General features: G+C 43.1%; 1 protein-coding gene across 1 annotated transcript in view; it reads left to right on the top strand.

The window, feature by feature from the left end:
- RPL37A (ribosomal protein L37a) overlaps window positions 1-21,384 on the top strand; it is a 41,265-nt gene extending 19,881 nt beyond the window's left edge. The window contains exons 3-4 of the mRNA XM_044078226.1: window positions 4,367-4,449; window positions 21,272-21,384. Coding sequence (XP_043934161.1) covers window positions 4,367-4,449; window positions 21,272-21,335 — 147 coding nt within the window. The 3' untranslated portion in view covers window positions 21,336-21,384. The remainder of the gene's footprint in view (window positions 1-4,366; window positions 4,450-21,271) is intronic.
- Window positions 21,385-22,443: the final 1,059 nt, after the last annotated feature.

Here is a 22,443-nt window from a genome sequence, read left to right as displayed (position 1 = left end):
CTGCCCAGATTTTCACAGAATTTCGGTTCATATTTTTGTCTGTTCCTCCTAACATTTTTGTGTTCTGGCAAATCGTTGGCTATAAATATTATGGACTGAAGTCTGACAAAAATGAGCTTTTAAGTTTCAGGCTTAATACCCTTCAGAAAATTTGTGTTAATGCAGAACCTGTTAATTCGATCAAACTAACAAGTCAGTATGGCAAGTCAGTATGTCAAGTATGGCTGTTTATCAACGTTCTACAATTTTAAGAGCAATTTTTAAAATTTGACCCTTTTGGGGGCTTTGTCCGGATTTCTTGCTCTATGGTTGAGAGGCGTGGATGTTGAGAAGGTTATTTTCATCTTGCGTAATGTATCTGAATGATGTGGAGATGCAGATCACTGCTTATGCAGAAACAAATACAAACTGCAGAGTCCCAGACCACAGGAAGTTTAAGTATTCTTACATCTGTCGTACCTTAAACTTCTCATTTGCTTTTACCCTGTTATTGAGTGATCCTGCTCTCTTCTGTTTACATATATAAAAAAAACATTGAGAACCAGTCATTAACCAGCACTTATTACTCAGGGTTATCTTCCTTTGTATTAGAAGCAGTTGACTGTCGAACACTGCTAGTAGAGCAGTGCTTCTCTGGAAACATCCTAACATACCCCCTCCTAATTAATGCCTATGATGCATGGGAACACAATTGGGTTAGTTTGCACGGCTAGGCTTATAAAGGCCTTTGTCATAAGCCTTGTTATATACCTATGAATTTTCAGTCCCACATAGACTTGTATTGCCATAAAAGTGTAACATTTTCATGCTGTCTCTTAAGTTGAATGTTAAGACTGGCTAGGTCTGCAGTGAAGTAATTAATTTAAGCCAGGAGTCTTGAGTGCTACTAGGCCCTCAGAAGCTGCAAGTTCTTGATGCCTTTATGGTGCATTTTAGAGCTTTTTTCCCCAACCTTTTGATTTCAATAAAACCATAAAAATGTTGACAAAGGAAACAAGTTTTTTCCTTTCGGTAGCATGTGTCCTCTCGCAGGCTAAGGCTTCGCGTGTCTAACTCTGCCTTTTCACTCTTACATATTAGAGAATATTGTAGCATTGGGGTCTCGTTCAAATGACAAGTCTGTGGCTGTGTATTTTTGAATTTTCTGTATTAAAAGAAACAAGTCTGTTCTGTGTCCCTGATTGCAGTCTACATCCAGGTTTCCTACCCTATCCAAACTGTGCTGTAAGTGAATTGGTGCTCCTAATTGTCCTTGGGTGTGTGCCACATGCAATTGTGTGTATGACAGTGGAACCCTGTTCATGCTTTGTCTCGGTATTATGTTCCCTTTGGGTGACTGCACTTGTGGCTCCTGACAACTTTGAATTTGACTGTCTTATCCAAGAATGAATAAGTTCAACTAGTAAAAAAAAAATGCGTGCCTTAGCTTGTAGAGAGGTTGGCTGTGCCTTCTATTGAAGCAGTTTCAGTAAGGATTTCCCCCTTACTTTATGTAAAAGAGAATTGGGAGGTTTCTTTTAAACATTTGACTTCTGCACGCAAATTTAAGTCCAGTATCTAGCAAGCTGTTTTAATTGGAGTAATTAAATACTACCAAGCAATGCCACCTTTACTAAACATAGTAAACACTGATTCCTGTGTCCCCAAGTATGACAACATAGTATAGTGCTGTGAGCATACTAGTGGTGGCCTTTCCAGCAAATATCTACAACAGTGACGTCTCCGTGGTTCATATCTCAACATGGGTTGTCTGTTGGTAGTCTGTATAACTATCCTGATTTTTAAAGCAGCTTAATTTAATTTGCACGCTGTCATATCCAAACCTTACAAATTTGTCTCCTCTATAAAGCTATGCTTGCTTTTGTTACGGATTTGTTTTCAGTCTGTAGTTTGTGTTGTTGACACACACACTTGAACTTGTCTCACTGTCGAAGTGCTCGTGCTCGATAGGGTAACCATTTGAAATGTCAGGGCGCACTAGAGCAAGTCTGAAAGTAGACTGGATGACCGAAAGATTGGACTTTGTATGTACTGAATCTCAGATGCCATTTCTTGAAATACTCCCCTTCTCTCCGAGGTATAGTGATCTCTGAGTTGGTATATATAAGTTCAGTGGTGTGGAATGGCATGTTCCCCTACAAGTAGAGGTTTTAAGGAAGAGATTTTAGTTCTTAATTCAGTTGTTTAGGCCCTTTCTGTAGCTGGGAATTGGTGCCCAAGAAAACTAGGAACAAAAGCCTGCAAGTCACTTAACCTACTGTGCCTCACTATTTTAAGTGGAGGGGAAGACCTTCAATATGGAGAAGGTTTTAATCTTTCTTGTATCTGCTTAGTTCACTATGGGAAGGACCATACGTACTTAAACTTTCAATTCAGTATGTTCACCTCATTGGAGCATTTAAGATTGGAACAAAAATTAGCAGTAATTTAAGATAGGAGGAGCAGAATAGGTACATGGTGTTCTGCCATTTATTGGTAATCAACTTTTCTACAAAAATGTTAGTAAATGCTAAGGTGTACAGTGATTTGTGCACAGACGTTTCATGTGCTTTTGAAAACAGGCTGCATAATTTTGGTTAGAATGGCAAATTAGAGATTGTTAGGCATCCTTGGATCTGTTGGTCAACCAAATTAATGCTACAGAATGTGGCTGGTAACAGATTGTAATGTCATTTTGTTACTGAAACTTGAGTACTGGAAGTGTTGAAGCATCCGACACAGAGCCCTGTCCCTTGTGCAGGGTTTGTTGGGTATACCTTTTTGTTTACACCTTACTGGGAGCAAGTTTGTTTACGAGATTGTACAGTCACAGACCATACTTCTAAAACATTTAACTGCTAAATTGTTTTCCAAAGAGATCTTAAAACCATTCCAAAATGTTTCTGAATTAAAAAGTAAGAGCAAGACTGGCAGCTTTGGGGTATCAAGGGCTTAGTTTCTATTAATGGGATACCGGGAATAAATTTGCCATTTGACATTAGGGATGCAGAAAAAAAAAATCTGTGAAGTTAGATGATGCTTTCGGAAGCAAGAAAACTGCAAGAAGTGTCCTTGCTGTTCTCTGAAACTTGAATCTTAAAAGGACAACAGGATTCTTTTAAATGCTCAAATTCTCTGTCTCCTTTCCTCCCTATTTACAGTCCCTGCTTTGACTAAACAATACTGCATTTAAAATATTTTCAATAGACTTTCTTTCTCCACCAGAACAGTACATTACTGTACTGTGGTAGTTTCACTTTCAAAACTTTTATCCTGCCTGGAAAAGCTTGCTGCAGTCCCCAGTTCACTGTCAAGGCCAATGAATACAGGTAGCTTTCTGGCCAGTTCCCTTCCCACACTGACATTACCATGACCGTCCTAAAAACCCACCCATGCTGTGATGTTACAGCTCCCTCATCCTTCCTCTAGCCATACAGAAAGGCTAGCACAAGGAACAGTGCAGGAGTCAAGTCTCCTGCTGTGAGCTGTCAAATCACAGGAGGTAACTGCTCAAATTACCTTTGGCACTTTGACAGCTATTGAAGTTGGGTGTGAAGGGGGGGGTGGGAGATATCTTAGTACAATTTAGGCTTCACAAAAGACTAAATTAGCCATTCTAAAAAGATCCAGGAGTGAAAAGCACTTTTGAAAGTCTGCTCTGTGACATTTGCACTGTTTTAAGTAGTCCATTGAACAAAATATGTTAAACCTGACTGAAATACTGCATTGATTTTACATGCATGCACTGCTGCGACTGGAGCTATAGAAGAGAGGGGCCTGTATGATCTAATTTTTTTTTAGACAAACTGCATTGTGGGATACCTAGAGGCAGCCTAAACAATCTGGATCACTAAGATGCTAGACCCCATGCAGTCAGACTCTGTAATTATGTGTAAATGTTTAAAAACCTGTAAGTAGTCCCAGAGTAGTGCAGGAAATGCCAAACCATGATGAAATAAACATTTTTGAGTCTCTGGGTGCGGCTCATATTTAAATGAATAAAGGTAAAAATAGTAACACTTTTTTATCTCCTGGTTTTTGCCAGAAAAATTGAAGATTCAGCCCAGCAGTGTTACACTTGTATTGGAGTTTGGTGCTGGTAAAGCATCGTTGCTGGTAAGGAGTTGGCCTTGCGCATAGTGGGAGATGGAATGAGATTGCAGGAAGGCATAGCTGGATCACACAGTGCCTTGCGTGGAGTTGGGGGGGCTTGATCACAGGAAGAGGATGCTGGAGTAGGAAGAGGATGCTGGGAGTACAAATTGATTAGAAGCCATATTGTTATAAATGCTGCAAACGTCTTAACATCTTTCATATGCAAGTATTCTGATACGGCTGTACCTTATTTTGGTAGACTGTCAAACTTGCTGAAATTTTTCTTTTGCAGACTAAGATGAAGAGAAAAGCAGTGGGTATCTGGCATTGCGGATCTTGCATGAAGACCGTTGCTGGTGGAGCATGGACATACAAGTAAGTATGCATAATTGTAAAAAAATCCCATCTTTGAGGCCTGTAGTGTTGTGGTCTTGCAATATTTACTGTTTGAAAGGCAAGAGTATGCATAGATTCCTAGATTAGTACTAGGCTAACTGCCCTTGCGAGCCATTTTAAGCCTAGACAATTATCCCCTGTGAGATTCAAACCCTGTACCTTGTGTTTGTAAGGCAAACACCTTAACCATTAGGCCATCCTCCCAACCCCTCATGGTGCAGTAGTGTACAGATATTAAGTTGGCATGTTCAGCACTAGAAATGTATGCATACTGCATTGCTAGACACTTCTTTGCTGTTTAGAAATATTAGCAGTGCACTTTGAATCCTGGTTGGCATATTTAATGATGCTGTCGCAGATCTCAATTCAGTTCAGTTCTGGGCTGGATGTGTTCTCTGTGGACTTGTTTGTAGTGTCCATGCTTTTTTGTCAGCTGCTTAGTTCTCTGTTCTAAAAGATATGCCATTGGTTAATTGGTGAGCTGTGTGTACAAGGCTATCTGCCCTAAGGCATTTGTAAGCCTAGCCCAAAGTTTTGTGGCTTACCCCTTATATGAAAAAAAATACTGTACCCATTAGTTTGTTGTGCCTCTGTCCAGCAGTGACACAGAGATGATTCCTGGGGTAAACCTACAATCTCCCATCCACAGGTCAAGATTTCTCTTGAACAGAGCCAGCGAGGTGCTCTGCCTCACATGGACCGGGATTTTATTCCACAGCATAGGGAGTCTCTGAGTGATAAATCTATCCCTCCAGCACGTCCTATTTATATCCGTGCTAAGGTTTAAGTCGCTTGCTCTAGTGGTTTTGGTAGATTTGGATTTTTTGAGGTGGAGCATGTCCATTTAATTCCGGGTTGGACATGGCCTTGTATGTCAGGCACATGTCACCTCTGAGCAGACTGTATGCGACTGAATTCAATCTGGCAGCATATGACAGATTTTGGAGTCCCTTTATCCTTTTGGTGAGGAACTTTTGGGGTCTCTCCAATTGCTGCAGATGTCGGGTGAGATACATCCCGAATGGGGCATTGTACTCTATCATTGGTCTGATAAGTGAAGAGTACAGGGGAACAATGACCTCACTAGATCTGGATGTGAATCCCTTCATGATCAGGTGGGCAATGTAGAAGGTCTTTCTAACCACTTTAGCAACGTGAGTGTCAAAAGAAAGGCCACTGTCAACCTGGGTCCCCAGGTCCCTGATAACCTCTTCTGTGCTTAGTGGATTGCCACCTATATGGTAGCTTGGGGTTACCTTGTTTTTCCCGAAGGGTATGACTATACATTTTTTGGCGTTTAACTTCAGGCCATGGCTCTGGCACCAGCTATCTGTTTCCGTGAGTCCCTTTTGAAGGATATCCATGTCCGATGCACTTTCCACTATGGCGCCCAGTTTGCAGTCGTCTGCAAACTTTGTCAGCCAAAGTCCTCCCATGTTGGCCTGTACTTCTGAGAAGTAGATGCTGAACAATAGGGGCCAAGGACCGAGCCCTGTGGGACACCACTTGTGACCGGCTTGGAGTCTGACATAGCGCCAGCAACTCTAACCCTGTGGGTTCTGTCCTTAAGCCAGTTTGCAACCCATCTTGTGACATATGGGTTTACATTTAAGCTGGTAAGTTTTTCTACAATACCCGAGTGGGGTATTGTGTCGAAAGCCTTTGCAAGGTCAAGGTAGGCTATATGGACTGCCTCATCAATGGCCTTGGTGACTGTTTCGAAGAAGTCGACCAAGTTCAAAAGGCATGATCTGCCCTTGACTAAGCCAAACTGGGTCGGGTCCAATGTCTGCAAGTCCCCTATATCTTTGTTTATGAGCTCCATTATGATCCTCTCCATAGCTTTGCAGACTGGACTTGTTAAGCTTATGGGGCAGTAATTACCAGGGTCCGTAGAGGCACCGCCTTTGTGGAGTGGGACCACAGTTGCCGTACGCCACTCCTTGGGCACATATCCTGTGGTAAGGCTGAGATTAAACAGCTGCCTTATGTGCGGGTTTTATTCCTCATTTAGCTCGTGTAGCACACAGCCGTATAGTACAGTATACTCATTAGATGCAGTACTCCTTTGACATTGAGTTGGGTGAAACGTTTGTGTATGGAGAATGGACAACTTTGAATTCCTAAAACTGTAGTTGATTTTGATGTGTTTTAGGTTAGTATTTTTAAACTACAGCTGATGTCAGTCTGAAATTGTAAAGCCGTGTTGGATAACATAGCAAAATGTAGTACAAAGACAGCAGGAATTACTGACAACCACTTGTGAAGCCAATCCGAAATAGTAAAAACAGTTTAACTGTAGTTAGTGCTTTTATCTACCTATACCATAGACTTTAGAAAAATTAAAGGTATAAAATAAGTAGCAGATGCCATTTTCTTCAGTCTTTCTTGCTGCGCAGTGCCCAAAGCAGAGGCAGTTCGCAAGTGCCGGTCAACCGACTCCTGAAATTTTCGTGTTTGAGTTTTGGATCCGAAGTCTTCAATAAAGCTAAGTACCCCATTGGGGAAACTTTTTCTTGCTCCAGACCGATGTCAGAAAATTAATAATTGTGTTTCTTGTGGTAAGCAAAGACCTCGTAAGGATTTTCATTCTTTGTATTCCTTGCCTAGGCCCTGATCACAACGTTACTGGTTGTCGGTTTTGTGCTAGATTTAACTAACGCACTAAGCGTCTGTACGATTTTGCTTTTAAAACTTTTTTGGATGCCAGTTTAATTATCCTGAAATGTCGTCTGATAGCCATCCGACTACCGCAGTTTACAAAAAAACGCAAAGAAAAGGATATAGAAAAACTGAGGCCCAAAACCACCGAGAAGCTTCTAAGCCAGTCGCCGGTTCTCAGTGAGGTGCTTTCGCAGCCCCTGACGCCCACTACTCTAGAGTCGCAGGCCGTTACCAACTCCCACGTGGAGTTGGCCGTGCCGCTGGATTGGAGCCTCTGACGCTAATCCCTCGGATGGGTCCGGAGCCCTTGAGCAGGTACCGGCTTCTGAAGGTGTATTTGGACCTAAATATCTTTACATTAAAACATCTTAAGCTTCAAAGACTAAAGCACCTTCTAAAGCAAGGAAACAAACTCGAGCCATGTGGACAGGCCTCTATGCCCAAAAACAGATGCTCAAAATGGCTGAAGACTTTATTACCTTGATCAGGGGTTCCCATCCCCCTCCTAAGAGGCCTAGGCAAGACACTGACTGAATGTTCAGAGCAGGTTTCTATTTCTTATTCCTCTTCTGATCAGGGATATTGTGCCCCCCCCCCCCCCATGAGAATTCTGATGTTGAAGGATCTATACATTCAGCATCTCCTGTGGACTACTCCTTTGGGGAAACCTTGCATACCATGAGGGAGCATTTGCACTGGGAGAGCCAAACTTTTTCAGAATCTAAAGAGGCTCGGGGATTTTTTTACTACTTCAGCACAGGCCTCTAGCCATTCCACCTGTTAGACATTGTAGATGTGTTTTCTGAGTCTAGTCTGACCCCTGTCAAGCCTGATAGATTACAGGGTTCCTGACTCTCAAATTTCTTTTTAAAAACCCTGCTGCTGACCCAGAAACTATTTTACAGGGTCCAAAGGGAGTTGAGGCTTCCATGGCAAAACACCCAACCCCCTCTGACAGAGATTCAAGGGCACTGGATAGATTGGGGGGGGGGGGTTACACATCTGCAACTTTGGCTGTAAGGGCATTAAACTGTCAATTTCATATGCTTATGTGTCTGCAATATGTAATGGGATTGCTTAAACAGAAAATATTGTTTAAATTCTGAATGTGCAGAAAACAAGGAAATGCGGGATTTATTGTATGCGGCAGAACAAGTTGGAAAACATACTTTGCAATGTGGTTTTGATTCTTTGGAGGCCTCCTGCAGGGTCGCAGCTACGGGTTCTGTAATTAGGAGGCATGCTTGGTTAAAGGAACAATCTGCCTGATCATGTTAAAGTTAAATTACTAGATGCACCTTTACAGCATGATACTTTGTTTGGGGTTAAGGCAGAGATAACTATCCCAGCGGAGTGTAGCCTCCCAGACATCTCAAATGCGCAGGTGAAAGCTGCTCTCTCAAGCTAAAAACACAGCATCAATGGGACCGGATGGTGTCCCCTGGCTGTGTGCTACACTAACTCAACGAGGAACTAAACCTGCATATAAGGCAGCTGTTTAATCTTAGCCTTACCACAGGATACATGCCCAAGGAGTGGCGTACGGCAACTGTGGTCCCACTCCACAAAGGCGGTACCTCTACGGACCCTGGTAATTACCGCCCCATAAGCTTAACAAGCCTGGTCTGCAAAGCTATGGAGAGGATCATAATGGAACTCATAAACAAAGATATAGGGGACTTGCAGACATTGGACCCGACCCAGTTTGGCTTTGTCAAGGGCAGATCATGCCTTTTGAACTTGGTTGACTTCTTCGAAACAGTCACCAAGGCCATTGATGAGGGAAAGGCAGTCCATACAGCTTACCTTGACCTTGCAAAAGCTTTCGACACAATACCCCACTCGGGTATTATAGAGAAACTTACCAGCTTAAATGTAAACCCATATGTCACAAGATGGGTTGCAAACTGGCTAAAGGACAGAACCCACAGGGTTAGAGTTGCTGGCGCCATGTCAGACTTCAAGCCGGTCACAAGTGGTGTCCCACAGGACTCAGTCCTTGGCCCCCTGTTGTTCGGCATCTACTTCTCAGAAGTACAGGCAAACATAGGAGGACTATGGCTGATAAAGTTTGCAATTGACTGCAAACTGGGCACCATAGTGGAAAGTACATCGGACACAGATATCCTTCAGAGGGGTCTCACGGAAACTGATAACTGGTGCCAGAGCCATGGCCTGAAGTTAAATGCCAAAAAATGTATAGTCATACCCTTCGGGAAAAACAAGGTAACCCCAAGCTACCATATAGTTGGCAAATCAGGGACCTGGGGACCCAGGTTGACAGTGGCCTTTCTTTTGACACTCACATTGCTAAAGTGGTTAGAAAGACCTTCTACATTGCCCACCTGATCATGAATCATGAAGGGATTCACATCCAGATCAAGTGAGGTCATTGTGCCCCTGTACTCTTCACTTAGACCAATGATCAAGTACAATGCCCCATTCGGGATGTATCTCACCCGACATCTGCAGCAATTGGAGAGACCCCAAGAGTTCCTCACCAAAAGGATAAAGGGACTCCAGAATCAGTCATATGCTGCCAGACTGAAGAAACTCCAGCTCTATTCAGTCGCCTACCGCCTGCTGAGAGGTGACCTGTGCCTGACATACAAGGCCATGTCCAACCCGGAATTAATGGACATGCTCCACCTCAAAAAATCCAAATCTACCAGATCCACTAGAACAAGTGACTTCCTTAGCACGGATATAAATAGGACATGCTGGAGGGATAGATTTGTCACCCAGAGACTCCCTATGCTGTGGAATAAAATCCCGGTCCATGTGAGGCAGAGCACCTCGCTGGCTCTGTTCAAGAGAAATCTTGACCGGTGGATGGGAGATCGTAGGTTTACCCTGGGAATCATCCCTGTGTCACTGCTGGACAGAGGCACAACAAACTAATGTGCACAGTATTTTTTAACGTAAGGGGTGGCATAACCCACAAAACTTTGGGCTAGGCTTATAAATGCCTTAGGGCAAATAGCCTAGTATAAACCTATGAACCTATAAAGCTAAATCTATGCAAACTATTAAAGATCTTTTACAAGTACAGCCACCTAGGTTTAGTAGACACTGGCCTTCAAAAAATTGGTCCTTTCCGGTGTTGGACAGATCTCAAAGGGGAATACCCAGATGCCCTAGGGGCAGATCCCAGGCGCAAGGTTCTTAAAGGCCCAAGCAATGGGGTGCTTCTACCTCCAAAGCTGGAAGACTGATCACAAACGTACAGAAAACTGTCTCGATGACTTCCCCTTGCCAGCACCAAGCACTTATCTTCTGGCAGCACCCTTAGGGGGAAAATTAGCACTTTTTGCTCAAAATTGGCACATCATAACCCAGGACAAGTGGGTTCTAAACAGTGTCACAAGGCTACAAGCTCCATTTCCATACTCTGCCAAAGCCAAACTGCTGGCCAGATCTGCCAAAAAATCAATGGGCAGAGGCTCAAACAAGTCTCATCCCTCATGGACATGGGGGGCCTTTCAACAAGTACCAGAGCAAGAGCAGGGACAAGGTTTTTACTTAAGACTATTCTTGGTACCCAGAAAGGACAAGGCCTGGAGGCCAATACTGGACCTATCTATTCTGAACACTTTCCTGGATATTCCAAAATTCAAAATGTTGACTTTGCAGCAGCTTCTGCCCATGCTGGGCAAGAATGCTTGGCTTGTGACTTTAGACCTAAAAGAGGCATACCTGCATGTTCAATCAGACAACCATGCAGACGATACCTAAGACTTGAATGCATTACCAATTCTCTGCACTGCCCTTTGGCTTATCTACTGCGCCCAGGTTCTTTACAAAGTGCCTGGTACTGGTACAAGTAATTGCATTCTGCAGACCAGAGGAATAAAAGTATTTCTTTCCTTGGACGACTGTCTCATTCAAGCAGAGAACAAGGACATTCTTCAACATCTGGCGTTTGTGAAAAGACTTCTAACCTGCCTAGGGTACACAGTCAACAAAAAGAAATCAAAACTAGTACTCTCACAAGAGATTACATTCCTGGGTGCAAGCTTGAATACAACTGCCCAGGTGGCTTATCTCACACCAGACAAAGGCAACTGACTACCTATTTCAATATGTTGGCAACAAAGACCCAGTTATCTGCAAGAAAAATTCTGCAGGCTTTGGGCTTCATTGCATCCTACTAATTCCAGATGTAAGACTGCATGTGAGGAAACTTCAATGGTACCTAAAAAGTGTTTGGACTCAACATTGCCGCAGCCTGGAAACTGTCATTACTCTCATTCCCTGCCTGCAACAGGAGTTTCGATGGTGGGCAAAGGCTTTTCACCAGTACAAGGGACAGCCATTCACATTACCTCCAGGCAGACACTAACAACGGATGCATCAGACTGTGCCTGGGGAGCCCACATGGCAGGAAGATGCATTCAAGGCACATGGTTCTCAAACCAAATGCATCTACATATCAATCAAAAAGATGTTAGCTGTTCAGAATGCCCTGACGGCCTTCAAGGACCTACTTCATCCGGTACAACTACTGATTTAAAAGACCGACAACACCACGGTCTTGTGGCATATAAACAAGCAAGGGGGCACACGTTCCTACCCCCTTTGCGGACTAGCTATGACAATGTGGGACACTGCTTTGACTTGCCAAGTACATCTGCAGGCACAATTTCTGCCAGGAAAGGAAAATACTCTGGCAGATGAACTAAGCGGAAACCTCATGGATCCCCAAGAGTGGAAGCTGAATCCACAAGTCTTCAGCATAACAAGGAAATGGGGATGCCCAGACATAGATCTATTTGCCTCCCCTCTCAACTACCAACTGTAAAGATTCTGCACAAGGACTTATCACAGACAAGCATGGAAAGTGGACGCCCTATCAGTATATGCCTTTCCTCCACTGCCTCTCCTCCCCAAGGTGCTCCTAAAGGTCCGACAGGAAAAGCCAACGATGATTCTGATTGCCCCAGACTTTGCCCCAGACTTGCCACGCCAGTACTGGTATCCAGTGCTAAGTAACTTATCTCTATACCCAGCTTGGACCTTACCTCAAATACCTTCACTACTGTCCCAGCAAAGCAATCAGATCATGCACAGCCAACTTGGGACATTAAACTTGGCAGCATGGCAGATAATGTAGTCCTACAAAAACACCTCAGTAAAGCTGTGATGGATGTCATTCTGGAAGGCCTAGTACTAGAAAGTCTTATGCTGGAAAATGGAAGAGATTCTATGCCTGGAACCAGGCACAAGGAACTGATAACAGCACTACCAAATATTCCTCAGACTTTGCAATACTTAACTGAGATACTGGACAAAGGTCTATCCTTTTCATCAATTAAAATGCATGCCTCTGCCATTTCTGCTCATTACAATACAGAGCCACTTTTTTCTCATCCTTAAGGCAGTACCTGAGAAGCCAAAAATTTACGGCCCCCAAGGAGACTACCAATACCTGCATGGGACCTCAACTGTGTCTTGGAAAAGCTCACCCTACCTCCTTTTGAGCCAGCGGCTACTACTGACATGAAGTTTGTATATTGGGAAAACAGTGCTGCTCTTAGCAATTACTTCTGCAAGACGAGTTTCAGAGCTGCAGGCGCTCATGGCTGTGGAACCTTTCATCCAGACAGGGTCTCCCTGAGGACAAACCCAACATTTATGCCTAAAGTAGTGTCCAGTGCGGTGCTTGACTAAGCTATCCATCTGCCTACTTTTTACACAAATACACAGAACAAGGGGGAGAGAATTCTGCATTCTTTGGACATGCACAGTTTGGTTCTGTCCAAGTAAAATCTATTTCAGAAAGAGCAGTTACTAGTGGCATATGCTGCAGGATCACAAGGAAGGCTCATCTCAAAGCAGACTATTTCTAAGTGGATAGGACACTGCATTCGTTTCTGCTACTTGCACCATGACAAGCCAGTGTGCCTAAGGGAATTAGGCCTTATTCCACCAGAGCTGCAGCCACCTCAGCAGCCTTTCTCAGGGGAGTACTAACCAGAGACATTTTAGAGGCAGCTACTTGGAGTTCAGTGCACACCTTTTACAAAGCATCATCATCTGCCACTCCACTCCTAAATCCAGGGCAGGCTTTGCCGCCGCAGATTCTGCAGGACCCCATAGCCACTCCTACAGCTGTCTAGTTCCAGCCTCCCAACCATAGCTTTGGGACTCTACCCAAATGTAATGACTGCAACAGTGAAACACACAGAACATAGTACAGTTGTGTACACTTACCATAAATGTAGATGTTTGAGTGTATTCACTGTTGCAGTCCAGGTTACCCACCCGCCTTCCCCCTTTTCCCTTTTTTTTTTTTTTTTTTCTTTTGGATCTTATCTTTCCTTCTCTGATTTTATACTACTATGTGTGGTCTATTTGCTTATAGATGAAGGTAAAATTTTATATTGGTGTATTTATATAAAGTTTGGCTACCCTTTTCGGGGGCACCTGACATCTGGGGCAAGAAACTGAAAGAAAATGGCGGCTACTACTTTTATACCCCTGACGTCAGGGAAGGGGCGACAGCAGCCGACGCAGGACCCAAGACTTTGGAATTCAGGCCGGCTGAGGGCAACCTGTCAGCAGGATTACCCAAATGTAATGACTGCAACAGTGAATACATTTATGGTAAGTGTACACAGCTGTGCTTTCCTTTTTTGAAAGGTGAAAAATTCTGTAAAATGCTAAGTTGGATCTTTGAGACGTATAGCATACTACTCTTGATTCTGAATAACGTTTGATTGTTCATAGGTTTATACTAGGCTATCTGCCCTAAGGCATTTATAAGCCTAGCCCAGAGTTTTGTGGCTTACGCCACCCCTTATATGAAAAAAACTGTGCACATTAGTTTGTTGTGCCTCTGTCCAGCAGTGACACAGAGATGATTCCTGGGGTAAACCTACGATCTCCCATCCATCCACAGGTCAAGATTTCTCTTGAACAGAGCCAGCGAGGTGCTCTGCCTCACATGGACCGGGATTTTATTCCACAGCAATAGGGAGTCGGAGTGATAAATCTATCCCTCCAGCATGTCCTATTTATATCCGTGCTAAGGTTTGTCGCTTGCTCTAGTGGTTTTGGTGGATTTGGATTTTTTGAGGTGAAGCATTTCTATTAATTCCGGGTTGGACATGGCCTTGTATGTCAGGCACATGTCACCTCTTAGCAGATGGTATGCGACTGAATAGAGCTGGAGTTTTTTCAATCTGGCAGCATATGACAGATTTTGGAGTCCCTTTATCCTTTTGGTGAGGAACTTTTGGGGTCTCTCCAATTGCTGCAGATGTCTGGTGAGATACATCCCGAATGGGGCATTGTACTCTATCATTGGTCTGATTACTGAAGAGTACAGAGGAACAATGACCTCACTAGATCTGGATGTGAATCCCTTCATGATCAGGTGGGCAATGGTCTTTTTAACCTCTTTAGCAACGTGAGTGTCAAAAGAAAGGCCACTGTCAACCTGGGTCCCCAGGTCCCTGATAACCTCTTCTGTGCTTAGTGGGTTGCCACCTATATAGTAGCTTGGTTACCTTTGTTTTTCCCGAAGGGTATAACTATACATTTTTTGGCGTTTAACTTCAGGCCATGGCTCTGGCACCAGCTATCGGTTTCCGTGAGTCCCCACTGAAGGATATCTGTGTCCGATGCACTTTCCACTATGGCGCCCAGTTTGCAGTCGTTTGCAAACTTTGTCAGCCAAAGTCCTCCCATGTTGGCCTGTACTTCTGAGAAGTAGATGCCGAACAATAGGGGGCCAAGGACCGAGCCCTGTGGGACACCACTTGTGACCGGCTTGGAGTCTGACATAGCGCCAGCAACTCTAACCCTGTGGGTTCTGTCCTTAAGCCAGTTTGCAACCCATCTTGTGACATATGGGTTTACATTTAAGCTGGTAAGTTTTTCTACAATACCCGAGTGGGGTATTGTGTCGAAAGCCTTTGCAAGGTCAAGGTAAGCTGTATGGACTGCCTTTCCCTCATCAATGGCCTTGGTGACTGTTTCGAAAAAGTCGACCAAGTTCAAAAGGCATGATCTGCCCTTTACAAAGCCAAACTGGGTCGGGTCCAATGTCTGCAAGTCCCCTATATCTTTGTTTATGAGTTCCATTATGATCCTCTCCATAGCTTTGCAGACTAGACTTGTTAAGCTTATGGGGCGGTAATTACCAGGGTCCGTAGATGCACTGCCTTTGTGGAGTGGGACCACAGTTGCTGTACGCCACTCCCTGGGCACGTATCCTGTGGTAAGGCTGAGATTAAACAGCTGCCTTGTGTGCGGATTTAGTTCCTCATTGAGCTCGTGTAGCACACAGCCGGGGACACCATCCGGTCTCATTGATGCTGTGTTTTTAGCTTTAGAGAGAGCAGCTTTCACCTGCGCATTTGAGATGTCTGGGAGGCTACACTCCGCTGGGATAGTTCTCTCCTTTAGGGGGGGAGGGGGTGGTGCCCTGCAAGTATCTCTGAGGTGTACATAGTGGCACGTAATGTCCAAATGTTTCTACTTGTGGATCTCTCAACTGTCGCTGTATTTTTGACACACAACCACATTACAGCTGAACCAGTGAAAGACTAAATTTAAAGTCCAAACATTCCACTGAATATGGAGTGTCTATGTAATCTGTTTCTGCACATTCGACAGGTGTTCTGCTTTCCAGTAAATTGTGTTCTGCTTTCCAGTAAATTTCTTGCCCTCCCCCCATGAGTTTGCAGTGTCTGATGATTGGCTGAGGCTTGCTGGTGCCTGTGGCTAAAGCAGTTTGTGAAAACTTCTAATCTGCAGTCTTCATCTCATTGTCCCTGGTTTGTTTGTTTTTATTTATTTATTTTTTTTTTTAGCTTGGAGAATTAAAGGTTTACTTTTGTTTTTTCCTCCCCACAGCTGACCATTTGTCACCAGCACCTTTTCTTGTACATTGGGTCTATCACTCACCTTTGCCTCCCCTAGGTCTCAGTCTGATCCATGTCCAATGCTAGTGCAGTATTTTATTGTTCCTGGGGGGTATGCCCTAATTTCTTTCCCCTCGTGGCAGCCTTGCCAGCTCCGTGATAGCTACCATCATTAGGTGCATGAGGACTTCTGCTGTCCATGCACATCATCCTAACGAAGCTGCTAGCAGACATTGGCAGCTTACTGCCATTCCTCCCCCTCCTGTATCAATGCTGTTGAGCAAGGGTCCACTGGGTCACATATAGGGCTTTATCACAGTGAGTCGCTGTTCTTCTGTGCTACTGATCAAAGCTGTTGTAAAAACACTGAGTGATAAAAGATCAAGATTGCAGTACCCTGGAGATTGCTTCTTACCTCAGAATGCAACTTGCAATGGATACTAAGTAGCAGGATTGTGGGTGCATTTGTGGTGGAGTACCTGACAAAAAATTGCTTTTTTAGTCTTCTCTCCACTGTATGAAAATAAGTTGCTTATGTAGTTTTGAAAAAAAATGTAATCTGGGGCTTTGACTTGTCAACACTTCAGGCAACTGAAATTCTTTTTATTCCTTTCCCTGTCAATATATTTTAAGGGCTAGGAGAAGTTGAATTGATCTGGTATTGTATAGCTGTGACTCTTAAGACTGAGTGTACCCAACAGCTCTAGCCTACCTTTTCCCAGGTTGCTTACTACTTATCTCATAATGCACTGCTGCCTTCTGCATATCCATTTCTGTATTGCTGATTAACTTTCATATACAATTGACAGACTTCTCAGGCTTTGTCATGGAAATTAATGCAATTTTTAACTGTCCTTCAGGAGTACTGTGTGGCCTTTTCCCCCCTTACACTGTGATATATTGGCTTCAAGGCTATTTATTTTGAATGTCCTTAGTCACAGTCTTGAATCATTGTAGATTTTGAAAGAAAATGTAGGTAATGATTGAAGAAGTTATCTGTATTTTCAATCAGTAGGAAGCCTTGAGGCTGTTCTGTTAGTATGCGGTTTGATTTTTGCCACCCTTTACTTGCCAGTAAGGAACAGTATTGTGTGGGTTTTTAATCCTTTCTTCTGAAAAAATATTGTGTAAGTTAGCAGCTGTGTAGTTTCTTACCTCTGTTTTCTGTGTACTACTTAACTTCTCCTACACCCTGACTTTTTATATGTCTGATCATCTGTTTTACTCTGCCTACCTTTACTCTTGTAAGCCAACCCTTACCTGCTCTTTGCCGGAGGCCTTCACATTGCTACTAAAAATCCTTTCCCTAACACTAACATTAGCAAGATAACACTTTTATCTCCGGTTTGTAGCTGGGGTTGTAGTCAGTTTTGTGCGTTCAGTCTTTTCTAGATTTCAAGGCTCAGTGTTTTGTATTTTCTGTTTCATGGCGTAATAGTTTGTGTATATTTGTAAGCACGTGTGTACATACAGTTGAGGTATGGGCTGCTATCCTGTTTTTATGGCCTCCCTTTTTCCCTGATACTAGGGATTGCTCTAGCTGGTAAAAAATCAGGTGAGGCAAGGTTTCTGCTGATTAACCCCATTCTGATCTCAAACTGTGGATGCTCACAACAGAGACACTAAAACTGTTATGCCATTGTTTACCTCTGGGGCAAGGCTTCTGCTAATTGTCGTTTTATGTTCCTCGTAAGAGTCACTGCTACATAATCCCTTACTCCAAGGATTTGCTGGAGGGCCAAACAGACTTCCAGACTGCCCCCCCCCCCCCAATAGCTTTTTCCTTGTGGAGACAGCAGTTTTAACCCTTTTCCAGCTGACATTTGATATAAATGGGCTTCATGGTTGTTCCCCTCTTTGCTTCCACAGTCCTGGATCCCCAAGTAGCTGCTTTCCCTGTATCAACACATGTAATTGGGAGACTTAAACCTTGACACGGTTATAAATAGAACGTGCTGGAGGGACAGACAGATTCACCCCAGAGACTCCTATGCTGTAAAAACAAATCAGTACTGTGGAGGCAGGAGCAGACGGCTGCTGGCCTTCAAGAGGAATCTCTTGACCAATGGATGGAGATAGAAGATGTACCAGGGGGTTACTTCAGTCACTGTGCTTGAGAGGCACACAGAAAAATGATAGGCATAGTTTTTTATATTCAAAAAGGTGGCTTAAAGCCACATAACTATGGGCTAGGCTTATAAATGCCCTTGGGCAGATAGCCTAGTATGAACCTATGAACCTATAATTCTTTGCCGAGGTGGGCTTCCCAGCTTGTCACAACGTCAACTTTGTGATCACTTGGAATTGGTCCTGGGACCAATGGGTCTTGTAAGGAGTTGAGAATATGGAGCCAAGCTATCTTAATGCATGTCAGTCATATTACTTGGTTGTGAAAGTGGCTAGTGCACTGTCCTCAGGGTGTCATTGCAGTTCCTGTTACATGACCTGAACGACACTTGGTCTTCACTGGAGGTCACACGGGGATAGTATTATAGGCCCCACCCCCAGCTTGAGGCAGAGTTCATAATCTAGTATATGGCTATGCAGATGGCTTTCTGGTATTGGGGGAATGTGTTGTCTGTTTTTCAGTTTGGGGGGGGGGTGTTAGTGGCCTAGTTTAATCTATTTTAACTTGACTTACTGACCGCGTATTAATTTTTTGGATATTTGTTCCTAAGGTGAACACACTTTCTCTTTTTCTTAAAAGAAGTAAATCTGTAGGAAGACCCGGCAGTGTGTGTAAGAATCTAAAAGTCTTTTTTAGACCAAACGGATTTGCAAGTGTTTTGCAGTCAGGCTGTGCTTAGCTTGGATCCCAGTTGCTTCAAGAGATGGTAGGCAGAGTATATACAGCCATAGTAATCTTACTAGACCCCATGGAAGGTCTACCAGTCCTTGAGATATCCTCATGTCCTTGGCCTAGTCTCTCTAGCTGCATTGAAACCTGTCTGATAACTTTATGGCCTAGTCTATAAAGTAATTTTAATTTCAGATATTTTTCTAAAGTTTGCTGGACTGAGGTTAACCTCCTATATTCCAGTTTCCACTGTTAAAATATATACATTCAAACATTTACAGTCGTGCATCTACATTTCTGTTCTCTTCCAGTAGGGCACACTGTGGCTACATTTCAAACAGCACTTTGCAAATACCTTTTCAACAAGCACATCTGTACAAGCAATTTGATATACACATGACATGCATTTGTAACACAAGCATCTTGTATAAATAATTTTGATTATCATCAATGATATATAATTTACACAATTCCAGCTAGCTGTACCTGTGACAAAGAAAGCAAGTCTTTCGTTAAGTGTATGCCTTGGCTGTCTGCTGCCATGTTGTGTATGCCTTTATGTATACGTGTCTTCTGCCTCTGTTTAACCAGGTAAGTGAACTGGTTTGAAGATCCCCTTACAAGCCACATCCTGGGCCAGTGTGGCAAAAACAAGATGCATACAGCAAAAATGTATTCTGTTAAATGCATGGAAGAAACTTGCGATGTAAAAGGAAATCTGTCTCAAATTTAAGCACATAGTGAAGTGTAAGACTTTATATTTAGTATAAATGACACAATATTGTTTAGTAATATTAGGCTGGGGTTGGTTTGTCATTGCACTGGTGTGATAAGTGCATATCAGTGAGTTGTTAACCTTATGTAAAGCCATGAATCTTTTTTTCTATTGAGTAATTTCAGAGGTGTCTTACCCCCCTCCCCAAGCATGTAAAACAGAGTAGGGGTTTAAAGTGAAGCTTTGCAGATGAGAGAAATGTAAAGGAGTAAGAGGAGAATATAAGTGAGTTACTGGGGAGTTTGCTGAGAGAGAAGGCAAACATTTATCTCCTGAATTTTGTACGTTTTCTTCAAGCAATTGAGAATGGTGTGACCACTTGAATGAGAAGGTCATCTGCCAACTTGGTGCCTTTAGAGCCCCAGCAAGGTTGAACAAGTTTAGAGAAGAAGCTTTTTTCTCATGGATAGCAAGAGTAATGAAAGGGTCTGGCAAGAGAAAATTGGAACTATGAAGATTTTTCTTGGATAGCAATAGTAACGAAAGGGTCTGGCAAGAGAGAATTGGAACTATGAAGAAAGTAGTTGGAGGTTTTGACCTACAATTTATTGAGAAAAGTACAGTAGAATGTCAAATGAGTGGTGCTGGTTTTTCCTTTGTCAGAGTAATGTGGTAGTCTACTGGAGAAATAAACCTAATAAACCTGAAGTTTGATTTCTCTCCAGCTTTTGTAGCTGTGTAGTAGTATGTGGTGAGCCCAGGGCTGTGATGGATAACTCTTGTATTTCATCCAGCCCCCCCCCCCCCCACACACACACACACACTCACTCACCCTCATCAGTTTCTAAAGAGGAAAAGTAAATACAACTCTGCATTCTAGACAAAGCAGCCATTGGTCAGTCTGCTGACTTGCTTTGCAGTAGCATAGTTCCTAATACTGCTGCTTGGCAGCAGGGTTCGCTTGCTTATTCTAGTTGGGTGGATGATCTCTGCGTAATTACTAAAATTAGTTCTTTCATGGCGTGTTTGTTCAGAAAGCAAATCTCAAACTACAGCATCTTTGAGGCTGCCACATTATCCATGTACACCTTTAAATTGGATGGCCAGTACAGGATTGATTTTTTTGCAGCACCTGTAAGCTACACACAATTAGTCTAGAGTCTTTAAAATCGACATGGTCGCTTGTGTGGGAGATTGGGCATATTCCTCCACACTTTGGGAATTATTCAAAGTGTGGAGGAATATGCCCTTTCCCAGTATTTTGAAGTCTTTGATTAGTGTATAGTGTTGGCAAGTGGTGTATATTGGGGGGGGTTGAAGTTGGCATGCTCCAAGGTTTTGTCCCTGTTAACCCAGTGTTCCTGCTCAGTGGTGGTTTCGTTCTGATTTACATGGTCAACATTTGGTATATCGTTGTTTTTTTTTTTTTTTTTTTTCCCCCCTCCACTTTTGTGCAACCATGGAGTTGTGTATCAAGGGGGGTTGGGGTGCAGGGGGCTTGAAGTTCAAGTCTTTGAAAAATTCACCCTTTGCTGTTAGTGTATCTGTCTATTTTAATCGATGGTAATGTTTGTGTACTCTAACACTTGTTTCAATTCCTTTTGCACATATACTGTTTTACAGCGAGTTGCCACACAGTTCCACTTTGTAGAGCAGATTGAGTTTAGACGAGTAGTTCTTTGTGACTTTACTGTATTGAGTTAAGTGCACCTTACTTTATGGTGTAATATTGATGGCTTGTTCTTTATTTTACAGCACAACATCTGCAGTCACAGTGAAATCTGCGATCAGAAGATTGAAGGAATTAAAAGATCAGTGAAATCTTTTAGCCTGTATGTCTGGCCAATAAAATACATTTATGGAATGGAGCCATTTGTCTGTTCTGTTAAGTCTTCCTTGGTCATTGACTTCATTAGTTAGTTTTAAGTCTTTTTAACAGGTTGGTTTCCATATAGCACAGAAATGTGCTGTTCAGTACTATAAATGTCTTCTGATTAAGCAAGAACTTGTCGTGCATGAAATACTGGGCTACTGTAAAGCTGGTGCTTGGGTAAGTCAGATGAGAATTTTGCTTTGCCAGGCTTAACCTACCTGGGTCCCCATTTACATTAATTTTATAACCTGTTTGGAAGATTATCTTTTGGTGAGAGACTGAATTTGAAGATGTACAGAGGCTGGAAAAGTGGATTGGGGGATAGCAGTGGACTTTCACAAGTTCAGAGATAAAGGGGCATGAAAAATGAAACCTTCAGTTACATGACTGAAAAAAAATACAGGTTTAGTAGAGGACCCTCCTGGCTGGATCCACCGTTGGTTTAGTCCTTTGTTTGATCTGGCATTTTCGCAAGTTGCCTGTACATTTGGGATTCATGGCCTGATAGTGTGTAGTATTTCACAGCTCTGTGAAAGTGAGTTTTATTTATTTTTTTTTTTTGCCTGTTGCATAGTTCAGATTACACTCCCAGCTACCACTAAAGTGCTCTAGTTTGCTTACCTTTAAATGTTGTGGTTTACAGACCCTTAGGATCTGCACGAGCTTTAGCTGTAATGTCTTGAGAAGCAGCAGAGAATGAGAAACTGGCAAAAATAGATTGTACTCCTTTTTGTAAATGCCACAAAGAAGCCTTTAATACCTACTTTGTGCCCATTGAGTGCTTATGGAGACTGGCATGAAGGCCCACCTCTTCTACTCTGGCAGTAGGTCAGAGCATTGCCACAAAGATGTAGATACTTTGGGAGGTTTATTTAAGCCTTTCATCCAAGTGCATTAATTGAGTCCGTGTTGGTTTTGTGGCACTAGTGTTCCTACAACATGGAGAAAGAAGAGGGGTGTAAGAAGGCATGCCTCTGGCTGTCACCTTGAAGATATGTCCTGAGTGTGTTGACATGGGCGGCCCTTTGAATTGTCGAGTCGTGGGTTGGTGGAA

The sequence above is a fragment of the Protopterus annectens genome, chromosome 7.part0 (assembly GCF_019279795.1).
Source record: "Protopterus annectens isolate FY-2018-M chromosome 7.part0, PAN1.0, whole genome shotgun sequence".
Taxonomy (NCBI): domain Eukaryota; kingdom Metazoa; phylum Chordata; order Ceratodontiformes; family Protopteridae; genus Protopterus; species Protopterus annectens.
This window is presented reverse-complemented; position numbering and strand designations above follow the sequence as displayed.